Source organism: Archocentrus centrarchus, unplaced genomic scaffold (assembly GCF_007364275.1).
Source record: "Archocentrus centrarchus isolate MPI-CPG fArcCen1 unplaced genomic scaffold, fArcCen1 scaffold_58_ctg1, whole genome shotgun sequence".
In the NCBI taxonomy this organism is placed as follows: Eukaryota; Metazoa; Chordata; class Actinopteri; order Cichliformes; family Cichlidae; genus Archocentrus; species Archocentrus centrarchus.
This window is the reverse complement of record NW_022060279.1, coordinates 1181054-1202500: the sequence shown is the minus strand read 5'-3', so window position 1 is coordinate 1202500 and position 21447 is coordinate 1181054. Positions and strand designations below refer to the sequence as shown.

General features: G+C 44.2%; 2 protein-coding genes across 6 annotated transcripts in view; both read left to right on the top strand.

Moving 5' to 3' along the window:
- ap2a1 (adaptor related protein complex 2 subunit alpha 1) overlaps positions 1-21447 on the top strand; it is a 54358-nt gene that overhangs the window by 25919 nt on the left and 6992 nt on the right. For 2 of the 5 annotated variants that reach the window (XM_030725512.1, XM_030725511.1), the window contains 8 exons: positions 2374-2436; positions 4608-4690; positions 8668-8757; positions 9233-9356; positions 9769-9885; positions 10482-10551; positions 10765-10899; positions 11265-13392. In XM_030725512.1, coding sequence (XP_030581372.1) covers positions 2374-2436; positions 4608-4690; positions 8668-8757; positions 9233-9356; positions 9769-9885; positions 10482-10551; positions 10765-10899; positions 11265-11342 — 760 coding nt within the window. In that variant the 3' untranslated portion in view covers positions 11343-13392. Of the gene's footprint in view, positions 1-2373; positions 2437-4607; positions 4691-8667; positions 8758-9232; positions 9357-9768; positions 9886-10481; positions 10552-10764; positions 10900-11264; positions 13393-21447 lie in introns of those variants that run through there. The other 3 variants (XR_004019664.1, XR_004019663.1, XM_030725513.1) reach the window with 3 other exon arrangements.
- Positions 16763-21436, top strand: LOC115777605 (dual specificity protein phosphatase 8). Its single transcript, XM_030725516.1, has 5 exons — positions 16763-16903; positions 17122-17219; positions 18766-18925; positions 19120-19243; positions 20397-21436. The coding sequence occupies exons 2-5, from the start codon at positions 17124-17126 to the stop codon at positions 21154-21156; spliced, it is 1140 nt and encodes a 379-aa protein (XP_030581376.1). The 5' UTR covers positions 16763-16903; positions 17122-17123; the 3' UTR covers positions 21157-21436.

Genomic DNA, 21447 nt, shown 5'->3' with positions numbered 1-21447 from the left:
CACTGGGAGCTGTGGTCCTCAGTGCACTCTGTCGCTCTGCTTTGTCATTTGCAACACAGTAACCTATCAGAGTATCACTGTTGTACAGTTATTTGAAGTATAGATATTTTTAAAAATGATTTTAACTCTTTCTCTGAGCTTTGCTGTCAGACTTACTGTTTAACTCTTGATGAAACACATAGTAAGGAGATGATGGCCATGGGTGTATTATTATTATTATTATTATTATCATCACCATCATTGAAATCCCACACTTAAAGCTCAGCGTTTGTTGTATGCTGTAGTTAATCATCCCAAAATGATAAAGTAAGTGTATGTAAATACATGTCATTTGTTTGAGTTGGGGAACAGTCCCATCATCATTTCACACACCTGCTCTGTTTCATCTTTTCAGTGGAGCTTCGTGATATTTAAGTCCATTTATCCACAGTATCTGACATTTGCTTTGATTGATGCACAATTTTTCCACCTTGTGACGAAAAAGCTTTAAAATATTCTGAGTTTCAGAATAGTTAACTTTTTTGTGCACATTCAAACTGCACATTAAACAGGTGAATGGAAACAGCAGTGCTGACTGGTAGTAGTTACTAGTGCTTGTAAGAAATTAAATATACTGTGTAAATACTAATCACATGAGAAATAAAACTTTAAAAAAAAGCCACTGTCCAGCAGCTGTTGTAAAGTGAGGCAAATATTGTGCACACATCAAAAGCGTAATACATGGCATCAAGTTTTATGTGTACAGTATGTCTGTATTTAGTGATGATGTTCACTGAGAGAGTCTTTAAAGTTATTTTGTAACTGTAGAGTGGGAGCACGAGCTGTTCACCCAGTCAGTAACAACACTGTCAGCTCAAAGCTTGAAAGCTGCACTTTATAGCTACTGATAGATTTCTTTCTTCATGTATGAGTATTGTACCAAAGTTTAATGTTGTACCAATGTATACAGACTGCATGATGACTTTTTGCACAGATTAAGTAGCTGATGCACTATCCTGCCAAAAGTATTCGCTCACCATCCAGATCCCTGAGTTCAGGTGTTCCAGTCACTTCCACAGGTGTATAAACCAGCACCTGTGCATGCAGACTGCTTCTACCAACATCAGTGAAAGAATGGGTCGCTCTCAGGAGCTCAGTGAATCCCAGCGTGGTACCGTGATAGGATGATACCTGTGCAACAAGTCCAGTCACGGCTAAATATTCCACAGTCAGCTGTTAGTGGGATTATAACAAAGTGGAAGCGATTGGGAACGACAGCAACTCAGCCATGAAGTGGTAGGCTACATAAAATCACAGAGTGGGGTCAGTGGATGCTGAGGGTCATAGTGCACAGAGGTCACCAACTTTCTGCAGAGTCAATCACTACAGACCTCCAACCTTCAGATCAGCTCAAGAACAGTGAGAGCTTCATGAGATGGGTTTCCATGGTGTAAAGCACGCCGCCACTGGACTCTAGAGCAGTGGAGACGTGTTCTCTGGAGGGATCAATCACACTTCTCCATCTGCCAATCTGAGGGAGGAGTCTGGGTTTGGTGGTTGCCAGGGGAACGGTTCCTGTCTGACTGCATTGTGTAAAGTTTGGTGGAGGGGGGGTTATGGTGTGGGGGTGTTTTTCAGGAGTTGGGCTCGGCCCCTTAGTTCCAGTCAAAGGAACTCTTAATGCTTCAGCATACCAAGACATTTGGGACAATTTGATGCTCCAACTCTGTGGGAACAGTTTGGGGATGGCCCCTTCCTGTTCCAACATGACTGCACACCAGCGCACAAAGCAGCTCCATAAAGACATGGATGAGCCAGTTTGGTGTGGAAGAACTTGACTGGCCTGCACAGAGTCCTGACCTCAGCCTGATAGAACACCTTTGGGATGGATTAGAGACTGTGAGCCAGGCCTTCTCTCCAACATCAGTGTCTGACCTCACAGATGTGCTTCTGGAAGAATGGCCAGAAATTCCCACAAACACTCCTGAACCTGTGGAAAGACTTCCCAGAAGAGCTGAAGCTGTTACAGCTGCAGAGGGTGGGCCCACATCATATTAAAGCCTCTGGATTAAGGATGGATGTTACTCAGGTTCATGTGTGTGAAGGCAGATGAGGGAATACTTTGGCAGTATAGTGCATCGTTCATTGTGTATGTCATTCACCGATAAATTGCTTCTACTAACCACTTCTGCATTTTATTCTTTTATCCTTTTCTCATATTTTTTGTAACCAATCTTTCACACTGCTTCTGTTTCCTGTGTTGAATGAATGACTTTAATTTCCCATTTCCATTCTATCATTCATTCCTCGTCTGTCCTGTTGCCTTTCTGTGTCCATCCCTCCTCTGTCCTGTGGGCTGTCCCTTCATCCCTGCGCTGTCCTGTGGCCTCCCAGCTCTGCTCCTCCCTCTGAGGATCCTGCTCCTCCTCTGTCTGAGGCGGATGAACTTCTTAACAAGTAAGCTCTTTCTCTGTGTCTAAGCATTGTCATGTTTTCACTAAGCTGCAGCTCTGCACAGAATGCTTTGATGGCTTGTCAAAAAAAGAGTGAGCCTCACACTAAACAGATTAACATAGCTCTGATATACTGATGGTATTCACATTAGAGATCCTGCAGAGTCTACCGCTTTGCCTCAATTATTATTCATATTGCTTTCCATGTGGATTCTGTACTTTTAAATACAACAAATGCAGTGTATTATCAAAACTGATTTCATCACATCTTCATTCATACGTCTGTATTCGTGCATTGATCCAGTACCAATATTTAAATAACAGTTTAGTCAGTTGTGGTTTCTTTTAGTTTATTTTGTTTTTGGTGTTCTTTATTATTTTTGTGTCAGGGAAACACATAAAAGTTATTTAGTAATACTATTTTTGAACATTAGCCAACTGTGGCACAACACATAAACACCATGTCCATGCTAGTTCCTTATGTTGGTTAACAGGGTCCATTCTACTGCTGGGCTGATACACAGGTAGTTATAGCAACAGCACTTGTCTATTGTGTATGAATAGACGACATTAAAATGCATGAATACCGTAGTAGCTGACAAATCCATGCAGCCACAGAGATAAGTTAATTACTTGCTAAAAAAGCAGCATATATACATATACAGTACTGTGCAAAAGTCTTGAACTACCCTATTTCTTTACATTTTGCTTCTTATGAGCCAGACATTTTTTAATGTGTTCTTGAGCAGTAGTTCTCCAGCTCCTTTCTGACCACTTACTCAGTTACATTAATAGCTGTAATGGTTGTAGAAACTGCCAAAGCTTCCAATGGGCTAACTGGGGCACAGAGTCTCATTCAGCCACTTTCAAATGAATCTTCAAATCAAAACTGTCACCATAATGAGTGAAACTACAAGTCGTAAGTCACATGCACGTGAAATATTTTAGCCTCTTTGTAGAGGAAGTGACTTGTATCAGCTGTGAATAAATCTGAGGCAACTCTATTTTTTTTTTAATTATCATCAAATTGCCTTTAAAAGTTTTTTTTTGGACATTGGCCATTTTATCACTCATTTTCAGTCCAGTCCTTGTGCCTCGAATTTTTAGAGTAATGTTTTTGTTAACACTGACCTATGAATCATTTAGGCCAAAGTCAAGGGATGAACCAATATTCGGTCTACACATAACAGACAGCTTAGCAAAGTTCCCATTGTAACTGGTATCTTTAGGCACTTTATTGTTTGCAGCCCATCACAAAACACATCACTTCTTCCCATTTCTGTAGTTGAATCTGTAAAAAAAAATGCAGACGAGAACACAGTTTGACAGGCATAAAATAGTATTTTTGCACCAAGATTACACAAGAACAGGGCTGAAAATGTGTTACAGCAGGTCTCATGGAGTAATAAATCCAAATTTAAAATGTTGGGTCAAAATCATGGACCGTATGAATGGGGGAAGTCAGGAGAGAGGTACGGCACTGAGTGTCTACAGTCATCTGTGAAACGCAGTGGAGGCTCTGTCGTGGTTTAAGGCTGCATTTCAGCCAGGGGCTGAAAACTGAAGGAATTACGAGCACAAAAAGTAACATCAGATTTTGATCTACCATATAATACCACCTAGAAAATATCTGATTGGCAGCAGTTTCATTTTTTAGCATGACAATGATCCCAGACACACTGCAGTAAAAGAAAACACACAGTAACACTGTTAGACATGGATTGGCTCCTCCAGAGCCAACATTATTGAAGCTGTGTGGGTCATCGTCACACACAAGGGAACAAAAGGCAGCCAGTATCCAGAGATGAGCTTTGAAATGTCTGAAGACTACTTATAAGAAAGCTGCCTGAGAGAGTTCAAGCTTATATTGAACAATAAAGGTTTTCATACCAAATATTAACTTTCAAGGTCGTTAGAATTGTTAAAACTAGTTTTATACTTATTTCCATTTATGTTACGCGCGTGTTTCAATAAGTCGCTGTGCCTAGTTCCCATTTTATATAAACAAATGAAGGACATTTGCACAAAACTGTATAATTAATTATGTTAACTAGGAACAGTTTTATGAAGTGCTTGCAATGATGTTTCATTCATGTGATTTTTATTTATTTTCCCCTGCAAGAAATGTTCTGATATTTCAGTGACTTCTAACGGTTTACTATCTTCTCCCTGCAGGTTTGTGTGCAAAAACAATGGAGTTCTGTTTGAGAATCAGCTGCTGCAGATTGGCATCAAGTCAGAGTATCGTCAGAATCTGGGTGAGTACTCATAAATTCAGTTTGTCTACACGATGTTCTTTTTCCCACCAATACATTTAGCGAGTGACTCATGGGCATGGGTTGGCATCATTTGTTTCTCCCGTTATTATATTTATTTTAATGGCTATAGTCTAGTGTAGTTTTTCATATTGTGGTTCAGAGTAGGGTTGCTCAATTATGGAAAAAATTGCAGCCACGATAATTTAACACGATTACTCGACTTTGTAAACACTGCATTTATTGCACTTAAAGAAGAGTGAATACTTTGAAATCTAGTGCATTTCTACAATCTCTTGATGATAAATACTGAATTTAAAATAAAATACGGAATATATAAATAAAAAATAAAATAAATACAATATAAAAAATATGTAAATAAACTGCAATATAAATAAATACAATAAAATAAATAATAAAAAGATTAATTGAAAGGTAATGGCAGTTATCGGCTAATAATACTAGAAAGAAATTGGACCAAGTTATTTACACCAAATAAATTTGCTCATATTTCAGTGCAACATACTGACAGGTCCTGTACATGTATTCAAAGTTTTGGTATTAACATTGGTAGGAACTAAAGTCCAACTGGTTTCCAGAGGACAGGGCAATCAGGGTCCGGTGCTGCGCTAATTACACCCGTGGAGCGAATGTTGGTAGGGACATGCCCTTACCGTCATTTGATATTTCTCGGGACATTTGATATTTCTCGGGAGGCGCAGGTCAGGATACGGTATAGATTTCCCACCCAATAATTAACGGTAATTAACACATAATGCACGTGCAGTGTGTGTCGGGTCGTGGCCAAGGGCGAAAGTCTGGTGGACCAATCACCGGCTGTTTGGACTGGCTATTGAGACATGGAATGGCACCTCTCTGGTGGGGAGGGAGCCTGAGCTAGTGTGTGAGGTTGAGAGTTAATGGCTAGATATAGTCGGGCTCACCTCAACGCATGGCCTGGGCTCTGGAACCAGTCTGCTGGAAAGGGCTGGACTCTGTTCCAGTCTGGAGTTGCCCTCAGTGAGAGGTGGCGAGCTGGGGTGGGTATTCTTGTATCCCCCCCGGCTTGCTACCTGTACATTGGCGTTTTCACCAGTAGACGAGAGGGTTGCTTCCCTGCGCCTTCAGGCCGGGGAACGGGTCCTGACTGTTGTTTGCACTTATGCACTGAATGACAGTGCAGAGTACCCACCCTTCTTGGGGTTGCTGGGCGGGGTGCCCAAGGGTGCTCCATCCAGTGACTCCATCGTCCTGCTGGTAGACTTCAGTGCTCGTGGGCAATGACAGTGAGACCTGGAGGGGTGTGATTGGGAGGAACGTCCTGCCTGATCTGAACCCGAATGGTGTTTTGTTATTGGACTACTATGCAAACCACAGTTTGTCCATTACAAACACCATGTTCGAACATAAGAATGTCCATAAGTGCATGTGGCACCAGGACACCCTAGGTCGCAGGTCGATGATCGATTTTGTAATCGTATCATCAGATCTGTAGACGTATGTACTGGACACTCAGTGAAGACAGAAGCTGAGCTGTCAACTGATCGCCACCTGGTGGTGAGTTGGATCAGGTGGTGGGGGAGGATGCTGGACAGACATGACGCACCTAAAAGTAAAAGCAGGAAAGCAGTGCTCTATTCACACAGTCTATAGTGTGGGTGGGGCACTGCTAAATTCAACTGAGGCTATAGTCAAGTGGTGGAAGGAATACTTTGAGGACCTCCTTAATCCCACTGACACGCCTTCTGTAGTGGAAGCAGAGTCTGGGGACGAGGGGGATGACTCGCCCATCAGTGGAAGCGAGGTCCCTGAGGCAGTTAAACAACTCCTTGGTGGCAGGGCCCCTGGGGTGGACGAGATTCGCCCTGAGTTCCTGAAGGCTCTGGATGTTGTAGGGCTGTCTTGGTTGACACGCCTCTGCAACATCGCGTGGAGATCTGGGGCAGTGCCATTGGATTGGCAGACCGGGGTCGTGGTCCCCATCTTTAAGAAGGGAGACCAGAGGGTGTGCTCCAACTTCCGGGGGATCACACTCTTCAGCCTCCCCGGTAAGGTCTATGCCAGGGTGCTGGAAAGGAGGGTGCGTCCGTTAGTCGAACCCTGGATTCAGGAGGAACAATGGGGTCATCCTGGTCGCAGAACATTGGACCAGCTCTTTATCCTCTCGAGGATATTCAAGTGTGCGTGGGAGTTTGGCCAACCAGTCTACATGTGCTTTGTGGACTTGGAGAAGGCATTCGACCACCTCCCTCGGGGTATCCTGTGGGAGGTGCTGTGGGAGTATGGGGTGTCTGGCCCGTTGTTGCAGGCCATTCAGTCTCTGTACAACTGCAGTGAGAGCTTGGTCCGTATAGCCGGTAATAAGTCAGACTCGTTTCCTGTGGGTGTTGGACTCCGCCAGGGCTGCCCTTTGTCACCGATTCTGTTCATAATTTTTATGGACAGAATTTCTAGCCTTGCCAAGTGGCAGAAGGCTTCTTCCTTGGTGGCCTCAGAGTCTCATCTCTGCTCTTTGCAGATGATGCGGTCCTGTTGGCTTCATCAGGGGGTGGCCTCCAGCTCGCAGTGAAATGGTTCGCGGCTGGCATGAGAATCAGCACCTCTAAGTCTGAGGCCATGGTCCTCAGCCAGAAAAGGGTGGAGAGCCCTCTCCAGCTCAGGGATGAGTTGCTGCCCCAAGTGGAGGAGTTTAAGTATCTCAGGGTCTTGTTCACAAGTGAGGGGAGAAGGAAAACGGAGATTGACAGACTGATTGGGGCAGTGATGCAGACGCCGCACCGATCTGTCGTGGTGAAGAGGGAGCTGAGTGTGAAAGCGAAGGTGTTGATTTACTGATGGATCTACGTTTCTACCCTCACCTACAGTGTATCACAAAAGTGAGTACACCCCTCACATGTCTGCAGACATGTGAGGGGTGTACTCAGTATATCTTTTCATGGGACAACACTGACAAAATGACACTTTGACACAATGAAAAGTAGTCTGTGTGCAGCTTATATAACAGTGTAAATTTATTCTTCCCTCAAAATAACTCAATATACAGCCATTAATGTCTAAACCAGCGGCAACAAAAGTGAGTACACCCCTAAGAGACTACACCCGTAAATGTCCAAATAGAGCACTGCTTGTCATTTTCCCTCTAAAATGTCATGTGACTCGTTAGTGTTACCAGGTCTCAGGTGTGCATAGGGAGCAGGTGTGTTCAGTTCTGTAGTACAGCTCTCACACTCTCTCATACTGGTCACTGAAAGTTCCAACATGGCAAAGAACTCTGTGAGGATCTTAAAGATGAATTGTTGCTCTACATGAAGACTGTTATATAAGCTGCACACAGACTACTTTACACTGTGTCAAAGTGTCATTTTGTCAGTGTTGTCCCATGAAAAGATATACTTAAATATCTGCAGACATGTGAGGGGTGTACTCACTTTTATGATACACTGTATGGTCACGAGCTTTGGGTAGTGACTCGAAGAATAAGATCGCGAATACAAGCGGCAGAAATGATCTTCCTCCAAAGGGTGGCTGGCCTCTGCCTTAGAGATAAGGTGAGGAGTGCGGCCATTTGGGAGGGGCTCAAAGTAGAGTCGCTGCTCCTCCACATTGAAAGGAGCCAGTTGAGGTGGTTCAGTAGCAATAGCTCTTAATCTTTGAGGTGTTTTCAGCCTTTGACGTGTGTGAAATCACCTAGCCATGCACTCTACTTGTACAAATATTTCTGAAAAAACGGGTCGTTCTAAAGAGTTCACTGAATGTGATTGTGGTACTGTAACAGAATGCTACTGCTGCAACATGCCTTCAGCTGTAACTGGTATTATTGCAAAGTGGAAACATTCAGGAACCACAGGACCTCAGATACAAAGTGCAGAGCATGTGACATTACAGGGTGGGGTCACAGAGTGCTAAGATGTATAGTGTGTATATTCAGTAACTGCAGAGTTCCTCTGGCATTAACATCAGCATCTGTGTGTTGTTTTCAGGGAGAATGTACCTATTCTACGGTAACAAGACGTCTGTTCAGTTTGCCAGCTTCAGCACCACGGTCAGCTGTCCTGGAGAAATGCAGTCTCATATCCTTTCTGAGCAGTTACTCAGAAATACAGCAGAACTGTATTTTTGTAATTATGCGCAAATTACTTTGTATTCCGTTACAATTAGAAGTCATCTGTTTTGTATTTCATGATAGGACAATACTGTTGCAAACAGTGCACTGCCTAGAATCCTCTTTTTACCTGTTTATGTCTTTTGACTTCATTACTCCTCATTACAGAAGGCGGCCAAAAGGCCATAAACAAAACCAACATCACTGGTATGATGTTTTCCTCAGGTCTGTGTAAAATCCATAAATTGGCACTACGTATGTTTATTTTGTTATAGTGATGGAGGCTTGTAATGTCATACAACAGGACTACACTGACTCTGCAGAACTGTGTGTGTGTGTGTGTGTGTGTGTGTGTGTGTGTGTGTGTGCGCGCACTGCCCACAGCTGGAAATTATTTTGTGCTTCTTTGTATTTTTTTTTTATGGTTCTTGACAACCAAACACAGCTCAATGTTCAGAGCAAACCAGTGGAACCGCTGGTAGAGGGTGGAGCTCAGATCCAACAGGTCCTCAACATCGAGTGCCTGACTGACTTCTCCGACGCCCCGCTGCTCAACATAAAGTTCAGGTAAGCTTGTACAGCACCCCAACCAGCAAAATCACATCAGTTGAGCTGTTGAGGTTGTATAATGGAGCCCAGCCTTATCTTGACACATTAGCATGTTTCTAGGATAAACCTCTGCTATATTTCCGTCTTCTCTTATCAGTCACTCTGTGCACTGATTTATGGTACTGACGTGAAAAACAAAAAACACAACGCTTTCACAATCACTCAGGAACAGACTTTTTGTTGATAAGACTAAAGCATGAGATCAATTTTGGCACAAAAATGTGCAGAAATAAATCCTACCTGTGTGAAGCTGCAGAAAACATGTAGGTGTGTGTGTGTGTGTGTGTGTGTGTGTGTGTGTGTGTGTGTGTGTGTGTGTGTGTGTGTGTGTGTGTGTGTGTGTGTGTGTGTGTGTGTGTGTGTTGACCAGATATGGAGGAGCTCTTCAGAACCTGACCCTCAAGCTGCCTGTCACCATCAACAAGTTCTTCCAGCCAACTGAAATGTCCTCAAATGATTTCTTCCAGCGCTGGAAACAGCTGAGCCAGTGAGTGTGTTACAGTGTAGTGTTTTCTGCCACAGTCTCTCAGTCGGGGAGAGCCGAGCCACACTAGTAGCATGTGATGTTGTTGGGCCAGTGTGGACATGTAGAGAGTGTGCGTCAATGATGAGATCGACTGGTGCTTTTGCTCTGTTTGTTCTACTGTGTGGTTTGCAGTTTAGTTTCTCCTGTTTTCCTGTTACATCATCCTTCTTTTAATTTTTATTGGTCACTTTTATGTACTGCAAACTGAACCTTTCACGTTTCCACTGATGATTCTTTTATTTGTAAAGAAATGGCAGAAAATACAATTTGATTATCATCATGAAGTGGAGTTACTTACTAACCAATTCTTTAGTTTAAACGGATGCAGGAGGAGAGATATTCCAGGGAGTGTTACAATGAGCAGAAAAGGCTGCAGCCGGCATTCACCTGGGGAGCACCTGGGGATGCTCAGTTCACTGTTTGGATTGGTTGGCTCAGAGAGCTGAGTCAGGCAGATCACTGTAACATGCCTGAGCTGCCCGACTGTAGTGCTTTGGTGACTGAAGTCTTAAATTCTATTGGGTGTGGTTTTTAAAATTCCCTCGGTCTCTCCTCAGGCCTCAGCAAGAAGCACAAAAGATTTTCAAGGCCAACCACAGCATGGACACCGAAGTACTTAAGGCCAAGGTATTGCCATATTTAACAGCTCCATTTTCTGACTCCATAATACTTTGCCACTGTATACTACCTAACTCTACACCTTAATCACTTTAATGTTTTATTTCTTTTTGGCCAGTTTGATTTCATAGAAGTCTTACAATTCAGGCTGAAACTTTAATTGTAATTCCATTATTTCTCCTCCTTTTGTGATTCTTTGTGTGTGCTGATTTTTGCATGTAGCTCCTGGGACTGGGAACAGCCCTGCTGGACAACATTGATCCCAACCCGGAGAATTATGTGTGTGCTGGAGTGATTCAGACCAAGAGCCAGCAAATTGGCTGTCTGCTCAGACTGGAGCCAAACGCACAGGCACAGGTAGAGGAAACACACACACACGGTCACTGCAAAATGTGTCATTGTTTGTGAGTCTGCCACTAGTCAATAGCAGCATCCTGTGGTACAGTGAGATGACATCACTCAGGTGACTGTGACGTTCTCGTCTGCTCGCCCTCCTGATGTTCTGTGGAACGCTTGTGAGGAAGCTTTTACTGCACATACAGTAACGTTACACTTCACCTGTCTGTGTCAGCGCCACACTACACAAGGTGCTTGTGTGTATAGTGTAACTGTACGATGTAGTCTACTGTCTCACACTGAGCTGTAATGAGAGTGAGTCGTGTATTATTGTTGCCTCTGTTGTCAGTACTGGTCACTGCCCCTCTGTCTGTTCTTGTGTGCAGATGTACCGTCTGACCCTGCGCTGCAGCAAAGACACTGTGTCAAAACGTCTCTGCGAGCTGCTGGCCCAACAGTTCTAGAGCCCACACCTGTGTGACCAGTACTCCCACCATCCCCACCAGCGATCTCCCCCTCAAACCCTCTCGCCACACCTCTCCTCCTTCCTCCAACAAAGAATCTGAGTAAAAAAGGTGTAACCTACATAAGGGAAAAGCAGCCGCTGCTAGTAGCAGCAATATTAATGTAATTCTTCTTGTTCAAGATTCTGATTCCAGTTCATCTTCTACTTGTTTATTAACATGATGCTACATAATTGTTTTTGTTGGTTTACCTGTGCAGCTGGAATGTGTATGACTGAGAGAGAGAGAATGCATGTGTGTGTGTGTGTTTGTGTGTTTCCCATGGTTGTGCCTGGGGTCTCATTCTGCTCCATCCTAACTGTGTTAAGTAGTAATGCTGTGTGTGTGTGTGTGTGTGTGTGTGTGTGTGTTTTAATTTGTAGGACATTCCTTTAAAATGCTGTTAATTGCACATGTAATCCAACCCCCCCGCCGCTCCTCACACACTACTATAAGGCTTGAGTCCTTGTGACTGGACCTGCCAGTGGCTCCAGATCAGAGGGGTTGTCGAGCATTTCCAACTGAAGAAGCACCTTAAGGTGTTGGGGATCATCTTTGAGCCACAGGCTCCTTTACTTTCCACTGAACTTCCTGAGTCCTCTCCTGACACCTTCTGCCATTCATTTCTGAGATCTAGTGCTCTTGTTGATGTTGTCCATGTATAAACTGCCAGCAAATCAATTTCATTGTTTCCAGACATTCCCATCAGCTTGTTTAGAATGCTGCTGATCACTGAATCCAGGATGAGTACAACAGCAGCACACAGATGACGGGTACAGGCAGACCAGCTGTGTCTTTTAGACCCTCTTCAGTCAGCTCCATCCATTTCCTGGAAGTGTTCAGGTGCTTGGCATTGAAAGCTTAGGGAGGGCAGAGAGTTTCAGATGTTCACTTGGCAAGCTTAGTGCATAGTTTTCATTTTAGCACTGTAAGACTTTTTGAGCCCATCTGATGAAGTAAATCTCACTTTTATGGGTTTCCCAAGAACATTTTTAAGTGCTGCTGCTTCTTTCAGAAAGCAGCACAGAGGTGAGCTTAATTCTTTACAGGAAACATTTGAATACTATGCTTTGGTTTTACGAGAGAGAATTCAGAGGTACTAATTGGTTAATTGGCACATCGATGGCTGTTTTTTTTTTTTCCTCACTGCTGGAGAAGTGCAGTGCATAGCTGCTTCAACAGGAGGTTCACAGGCAGCACCCGGGCCTGTGGACCATACCTGAGCCACTGTCAGGAATACTGGTCGTGGTTTGGGCTGCTGCATCATTGTCATATGGGTCATTAATTAACAGTTTTGGGATTTTTTTCTTCTCTGGAGAAATGCACAGCTGTAATTATGATTTAAGTAAAGCATAAATGGATGCACCAAATTCACCTAATTGATACAACAGCTTTGTACAGATGGAGCAACATCTCAGCTTGGACACAAACCACTTTAATCCACAGTTCTGCTTGTTCAGCTTAAAATTATATAAGAGGTCTTTGCGAAGAAATCAACCTGAATATTTAGCTTCTATCCAGCATCAGAGTCCTGAGATCAGTTCATCCACAGCTCTTCCTGGGTTTCGTGTCATATTCAAGCACTGATATTATGGGAGGAAGAGGGCAGGATGTCAGACACCCACATGTCCAGCACAACTGCAGGGGAATGAGAAAAAAATAAGATATATAAGTGTGTGTGTGTGTGTGTGTGTGTGTGTGTGTGTGTGTGTGTGAGCGAGCGTGTGAGTAAGTAACTGGGTAAGAAAAAAAGCCTAAACACATTTCTAATACATGGTCACATTACATTCTGTGGCTGCACAGCAATTGCAGGACATATAACTTTGTAGTGGAAAATCTAGTCATTTTGTCATTCTGTGAGTGTGTGTGTACATGAGTTTGTGTGCGTGTCTATGCAGTATCCACTAGCTAATGCAGCCTCATATATTGGTGTTAAGAACCTGTCCAATACCTGTGTTAGAATTACTCTGTAATGAAAAAATGTGAAGTAAAATTATGCCATATATCCAGATTCACGCCTCCTGTCTTGTCACACTAACACATTCCTCTAGTTCAGCACCTGCACGATTAGCAGTCAGCATCTTTAAACACTATTGGATCAAAGGGACCCGGGGGGGTGAACAGGCCAGTCCCAAACCTGGATAAATTAGGAGGGTTCCATCAGGAAGGGCATCCATTAGGAAATATTTGCCAAATCAAAGATGCAGATCATCAAGAATGAGACTTCCATACTGGATCAGTCCTAAGTTGATGATGGCCTGTGGTACTGTTGGCCAACGGGGTGCTGGTGGAGTAGGGACTTTAAATGTAGGGGGTATGGTGAAGGGAGAGAGCTGAGACCAGGAGCACTGGAGGTGGATTCAAACCCAGACCGTGGTGTAGATGGAAGGAAGTTGAGACAGATTAATATCAATTAATGATTAAATGCAGAGTGGAGTATAAACAAAGTAAATAAGGTGAATGAGAAGAAACAGTGCCTCATGGGAACCCCCCAGCAGCCTAGGCCTATAGCAACATAACTAAGGGAGGGTTCAAGGTCACCTGATCCAGCCCTAACTATAAGCATTATCATAAAGGAAAGTTTTAAGCCTAATCTTAAAAATAGAGAGGGTGTCTGTCTCCTGAATCCAAGCTGGAAGCTGGTTCCACAGAAGAGGGGCCTGAAAGCTGAAGGCTCTGCCTCCCATTCTACTCTTAAGTATCCTAGGAACCACAAGTAAGCCAGCAGTCTGAGAGTGAAGTGCTCTGTTGGGGTGATATGGGACTATGAGGTCTTTGAGATAAGATGGGGCCTGATTTTTGAAGACCTTGTAGGTGAGGAGAAGGATTTTAAATTCTATTCTAGATTTAACAGGGAGCCAATGAAGAGAAGCCAATATGGGAGAAATCTGCTCTCTCTTTCTAGTCCCTGTCAGTACTCTAGCTGCAGCATTTTGGATCAGCTGAAGGCTTTTCAGGGAGCTTTTAGGACAGCCTGATAATAATGAATTACAATAGTCCGGCCTAGAAGTAATAAATGCATGAATTAGCTTTTCAGCATCACTCTGAGAAAGGATGTTTCTAATTTTAGAAATATTGCACAAATGCAAAAAAGCGGTCCTATATATTTGTTTAATATGTGCATTGAAGGACATATCCTGGTCAAAAATGACTCCAAGATTTCTTAGAGTGTTACTGGAGGCCAAAGTAATGCCATCCAGAGTAAGTATCTGGTTTGGCCGAGTACAAGAACTTCAGTTTGATCTGAATTTAGACAGGATCATAAGTATGAAGCTGGAAATCGATGGGGTGACGGTGAATGCTGTGTATCCCCCACAAGTTGGATGTCACAAGGAGAAGGAGGGATTCTGGAGTAGATGAAGAGGAGGTGCTGGGTAGGTGTGGTTTTAAGGAGGAATGCAGATTTTGCAAAAAGAATGAAAATGGCTGTGATGAGCATATAATTCAAGAAGAGGGTGGTGTATAGGGTGATTGTATAAGAGTGGCGCAAGGTGCACACAGGTAAACTACATCTTATGCAGAAGGTGCAAAACAGAGAGAGGAGACTACAGGGTGGTCTCAAAGGAGAAAGTAGCTAGGCAGCATCAGGTGGTAGGCTGAAGGATGACTTTGAAGCTCAAGAAGAGGAAGCGAATGAAGGAAGAAGCAAGGATTAAATGGTGGAAGCTGAAGGAAGAATGCTGCACAGAGTTCAGGGAGGAGTTGAGACAGGTCTTGGGTAGTAGGAGTTACCAGATGACTGGGAAAGTACAGCTGAAGTGGTGAGGGGAACTGCCAAAAAATATCTGGTGTATCTTCTGGACAAGGGAAAGAAGGAGATTTGATCAGGGGAAGAAAGACAGGTGTACTTGGAGTCTAGGTATGTGGCAAAGTAAAGTGCTTACAGTGAGCTGTATGTGAGAGAAAAGGACTTCCATTGATTGGCTTGGAAGACTGATCGAGCTGGAAAGGATGCAGCAGGTTAGGGTGATAAGGGTAGAAATGTACTGAGAAGTGTGCTGAGAAGATGCAAGGAGAACTTTGATGAGCTCATGAACGAAGAAAATGAGAGGATGATGGATGGAGTAAACTTAATGAATCATGAAGTGCAGAGGATTAGTAAAGAAGAAGCCAGGGCAGTTACGAAGAGTGGAAAGGCAGTTGGTCCAGATGACATACCCATGGTGACATGGACATGGAGGGCAGTGGACTTTTTGACCAGATTGTTTAGCACAGTCTTGGAGGGTGAGAGTTTGCCTATCCCAGCTGTCACAGGGCGAGAGGCAGGTACCCTGGGCAGGTCGCAGGGCTAACACAGAGAGACAGACAACCATTCGCACCTATGGCCAATTTAGGACCACCAATCAACCTAACCCCACTAACTGCATGTCTTTGAACATGTCTTGGAAACTCCACACAGAAAGGTTCCAGTGGTCTTTTTGCCGTGAGGCAACAGTGCTAACCACTGTGCCACTGTGCTGCCCTCCTCATCTTATATAGAACATAAATCTGACAACAATAAACATGCTCTAGATTATCCCATTTTAAACTATCTAAAAGACAGTGACGGGGAACAGAGGCCTTCCTTCTCCTGTGACTGTGGAAGAAAACAGTGGAGGGCACCTCAAGGCAACTGCACAAGTCACCATTCAGGTCAGAATTCACTAAGGTTCCCTCTGCTGCTCTGCAGAGCCATCAGCAACCATACATGTATGAAATCAAGCTGTGCACCAGGAGTCAGTGAGACATTGACTCGCTGATCCACGTCACCAGGGTCTGCGGTGAGGAAACTGTGACGTCATTCGGATTGGCCAAACGGTGCAAAAAGAGGGAATTAGATCCAGAATGAAAGGGTTACAGTTGCCAGAAGGCAGGATAGGGAACGTATAGCTGCAGGATCAGCCAGGATGATGTGCAGAAGCCTCAAACTCTGCAAATCATTCTGCACGGTGGCCGGTGGGGGCGGGGCAGTTAGCAGCTCCAGCGCGTGCACAGCAGGAACAAGGCTAGTCACCGCGCGTTATCAGTCGTCCTAAAGTTTATTGTTTTAGGCGCATTCATGTGACGGATGATCAGCACTGTAGTACATGAACAGTCTATGGACTGAATGGCTTTACTGCTCACAGGGGGCTGATTATGGTCTCCGAATATGAACTCAGTGCTGTGGCAGTTTGAAGCCAGTGACGTTGAATGTGCAAGAGGGAGGAAGCAAAAGTTACTTTGTATTTGGTGCTGATGAGGAAGTGATGAAGGCGAGCCGTTCTCTGGGTCTCCGTCGCTGCTGCTGAGGGGCACACAGCGAGCTGCGTCTGCGCATGTGGAAGTGCCGCAACGCACTGATTGGCTGCAGATGACATAATCCAACCCAGATCTATTGTTGGAAAGTGGATGAGCTCATCGCTGACACTCCAGTTTGAGAAAGCACAGTGAAGAGGGAGGAGGACCTCGCTGCAGCACAGAACAGTAGGTTTGTGTGTGTGTGTTATATCAGAACGCTGAAGAGCTCCTTCAGACCTGCGACACCGCTTTGTGAAGCTCTGTTAGTAAGTACAGCCCTGATTTACCCTTTCCCTGTGTGTGTGTGTGTATATATATCTATATGTGTGTGTGTGTGTGTGTGTGTGTGTGTGTGTGTGTGTGTGTGTGTGTGTGTGTGTGTGTGTGTGTGTGTTTGGAATGTATAATTAAAGTTGTAAGCTTCTTTTAAGACACCAGCTTGGACAGAAAAATCATACTGCATGTGTTGCCTGCTGTGCTGCAGATATGGTTTGGTCCCAGGAGAGGGAAGAGGTGCAGCGGCCCCCGCTGTCAGTCATCCTACCGCAGCTCTACCTGGGAGCAGAGAGCGACGTGACGCAGGTAAGAAGAGCAGAAGGGAATCCATTCAGCTCGTTAACGCATACACACATTATAATATTAACAGGTCGGAGTTAATAAAGTCACTGTGTGCTCTCAGCTGAATTCTACTAATATACTTCAACTATAAGCTACACTAATTCACAGTTTGGTCATGAAAAACGTAAACACTCATGTAAGTTATAGCAGTGCGAGTTCAGTTCAGTTATTCAGTTCACAGTAGATTAGAGCTTCTGCAGCAGCTGTTGTAACCAGCATGACCGCGGAGGACACTGAGAGGATGGGCCTGTGCAGTTCAGACTTTAACACCCCCCCCCCCCCCCCACACACACACACACACACACACACCTCTGAAACTAAAAAGACATCATTTCAGTTTGTGCAGGTACTTTTAAAGCATGGCCCTACTCAGGACATTAGTACTCACAGCCAGCTACCCTCATAGGTGGTGAATCCATTGATCCTCTTCTGTGTCCTGTTGGTCTCCTGCTATGCTGCTCCATTGTAAGATATAATTTTGTGCATTTTTAACTGTGGGTACATTTGTCTATGATTGTACTGTGCAGTTATGACTGTAATTATGCATAGCATGTATGGTGTCATGGTCCTGTTTAGTTACCTGAGTCTTGTGCTTGGTTTAGTTATGTGTTGAGTGTACCTCCTCATGTGTCAAGTCTGCACAGGTGTTCCTGTTTATGCATTTCCTGTTTTACTTTGTCAGTCTTTGTCTCTTGTGCTCTGTTTTCTTGTATCACCCCAGTAGAGCTGGTTTCTAGGATACTTCAGAGTAGAATGGGAGGCAGAGCCTTCAGCTTTCAGCTTTCTTCCTGTTAAAGGGAGTTTTTCCTTCCCACTGTCACCAAGTGCTGCTCATAGGGGGTCGTTCTGACTGTTGGGTTTTCTCTGTATTATTGTAGGGTCTTTACCTACAATACAAAGCACCTTGAGGCGACAGTTTGTTGTGATTTGGAGCTATATAAATAAAATCAAATTGATCTGATTTATGGACAGTACTGGATAAAGTATTCACATCCTTAATTTTAAGAGTACTAAGAGTAATGTCAGAATGTGCTACTCCCTGTGCTGGCATATCTGTCACCAAGTAGTTCCATATTTCACACATAATATTATTGCATTACCTTGTTTTGTGTCCACCTATTATCTGTATTACCTGTGAAGTATTTGTCTTCAGCACTTTGAGTGCTTGGAGTAAAAAAGAGTAATACAAGTGCCAGACCGTTTACCATTCATTAATGAGGTGATTGTTTAATTTGTAAAAATTCCAAAAATAGTGATAAATGCAGCGAAAAGTGTTCTAAATAATTACCAACATAATTGTTCTTACTGGTGTATTAATATGTAAGCAGCATTTTCACTGAGGTGAAGCTCATTTGACCTTCTTTCTGTACAGTTTGGTGTTTGAGTCGACACAGAGACATTTGTATGTGAAATCTTAGACTGCAGACAGGAAGTGCATTTGCCTCTGAACTCTAATAGAACAGAAACAAAAGGTGTGTGTGTGTGTATGTGTGTGTATGTGTGTGTGTAGGACCAGTTGGCCTCTCTGGGTATCTCCTATGTGCTGAGTGTGAGCCGCTGTAGCCCCCAGCCCTCCTTCCTGCCTGGCTCCAGGTATCTTCGCATCCCTATTGATGACTCTCTTAGAGATGAACTGCTGCCCTGGATCCCACGGGCACTGCATTTCATTGGTAAGTACTCCCCTTCCCATCCCATCACAGCAAAAGCAGATGCTAGCTGAATCACTTTCACTGAGGTTATTATCTTGGTGAAAGTTTTTTTTAAATTTCAGTCAGTGTGGTTTGATTGAGCCCTGAATAGAAACGTCTTCCATGTGAAATGTGTGTGCAGCTTGGCTGACTGTCGCTGCGTGCTGTGTGTTCAGATATAGCCATGTCCTCGGGCGCTTCAGTGCTGGTGCACTGTGCAGCAGGAATCTCTCGCTCCCCAGCTCTGGCTGTAGCCTACATCATGTACAGCCTGGAAATGGATCTTGACCATGCTTACAGGTAAGGCTAGCAGCACAAATGAATGCTGCAGATGGAACTGAGCTGGAATTTTCCAAATAACATAAAAACAACAAAATAGTAAAGAAACCCTCAAGTACGGATTCATTTTCCAAAGCTGGACACCAGTGATTTCATGTAGCACAGAGATGAGGCACAGTTCTAACACCTGTTCATTATTAGAAGCTCTCTAAAGCTATCAGAGGTTAGCACGTCATTGAGCCCCATTCTAATCTGTCAGCAGGGTCTGCCCTTTTGTGCTGAAATATGTAGAAATCACGTGTTTACATAAATCATCAATAATGCATCTGGAAAATATTTGGCTAACCAGATAAAAAAAAAGGCTTCAGTCATTAAGGTCTGTCTGTCTCGACCAAATAAACAGTGATGTTCAGTATTCTCCACAAACCTCGGTTCACGTGAACATCCACACCTCTCACCGTTCTAAAGAGAACAACAAACCCTGCCCAGCAGATCACACACAGGCTGCAGAGTCCCAGGACTCTCCTTTACCTGTGATTCAGACTCGTCCAAGAGTTTTAGTAGATGCAGCTAGAATAGAATAGAATAGCTTTATTGTCATTATATGTCACATATAATGAAATTACAGGTGTGAATTTGAGCAGCCCACCTCACACTTGTTCACGTTCACAAGATTTTCAGGAAACTTGACCTCTGACCTTGACCCAGTCATGATAAAAATGTAATCAGGTGATCTAGGGCTCACTGCCATCTTAGGACCGTAGTTTTGCTGTAATATTGTTAACAATGCCAAAAATAATACCCTGTTCCCCACTCTGGGGGCGTGGTCATAATGACAACAACCTGAACTGATCATATTTCTGCCAAAGTCTCTGCTATTTTGGAGCCACTCTCAGGCTAATGCTCCAAGCTAACATGCATGTATGAGTGCAGCCATGAATGCCCTGCTCTTAATGAGTTTTGGTGGTATCAGTACATTCTGCTGGCAGTATCAACTGTCAATACAATATACTCATTAAGTAAATACTGTATGTACACATTCTCATGTCCATGATTTACTCAGTTACCTGTGGTTCCTGTTTATTATAAGAGTGTGGTAAGTGCCCCTGTAGATCATTGTAGAATACTACCCAGAGCATAACAATAACCCACTTCCTGTCTGTCTCCATATAAGGTTTGTGAAAGAGCGCCGGCCCTCCATTTCCCCAAACTTCAACTTCCTGGGTCAGCTGCAGCACTTGCAGGGTGCTCTGAGCCAGAAGTCATGTGGCCACGACCTCCTTATCCAGCAGCTGGCCAGCTGTTTGCCATCTGTTAATGACAGCGTTAATGAGTCTGTCAGCAGCAGCTGTCAGGCTGAGCGTGTCGCTGCAGACTCAGCACACCACAAAGACCAAACACAGCAGAGACACTCGCTGTCAGACAGCAGTGAACACAAGCAGCAGAAGCTTTGGACTCTCCATTATAACCAGCAGGCTGTCCAGAAACCACCTGAAGTTCCAGTTTCAGGTCCCTGTAAGCCCAGCAAACCAGGACCAAAGGCCACCCAACTACCACTGCCATCAGGAACGGCTTCTCTTTTAGAAAAACGGAAAAGCCTCACCCTCTCTCTGACCCCTTTGGGAACATGCCCTTCCTCCACAGCAAACCGCAGCCAACAAGAAACAACGGATCAGAGCAGGAAGACCGAGGAGAGACCTGAGGCGGAGACACGGAGCTACCCCGGCTCTTACAGGCAGGCAGGGGACAGCCACAGGAAGCAGAGTGTCTCTGGCAGCAAGAACAGCAGGGCTGGGGTGAAGGAACAGGGCCTGCTCTCACCTTTCAGCTTCACTCTCAACAAGCTGCTGGGCTGGGGAGAAAAGGTGCTGCTGGGAGGGGTTTTTGTCCACCCTGTGCAGATGGGACAGCCCGCACTACCGTACAGGTGCTGAGTAGGAGGTGGGAGAAGGTGGTCTCTGCCCATGTTTGTCAGAACAAACCAAACTATACGTGAGACGTACATCTATAATGAAAGAACCTATGTCTTCTATTTATTTATTTATTGCAGAGTTAAATGAAGAAATGAACTTGACAATAAAGTCCAGAGCGACAGCATCCTGGTGATCAGCAGTGATCCGCTCCTCTGTCATTTGTAAATGTAGCAGTTTTGAAAGGCTTTTGTGCCAGTGGTTTGAAATGTGTTTACTGATTAAAGGTGACATTGTAACCATGTTTTCTTGCCT

Bases quoted from the DNA above. Each gene is read 5' to 3' on its own strand.
- LOC115777605 (XM_030725516.1), top strand. From the start codon at position 17,124: ATGGTTTGGTCCCAGGAGAGGGAAGAGGTGCAGCGGCCCCCGCTGTCA. The intron at 17,220-18,765 runs GTAAGAAGAGCA...GTGTGTGTGTAG, and splicing joins CAGAGAGCGACGTGACGCAG to GACCAGTTGGCCTCTCTGGG. The intron at 19,244-20,396 runs GTAAGGCTAGCA...TCTCCATATAAG, and splicing joins GATCTTGACCATGCTTACAG to GTTTGTGAAAGAGCGCCGGC.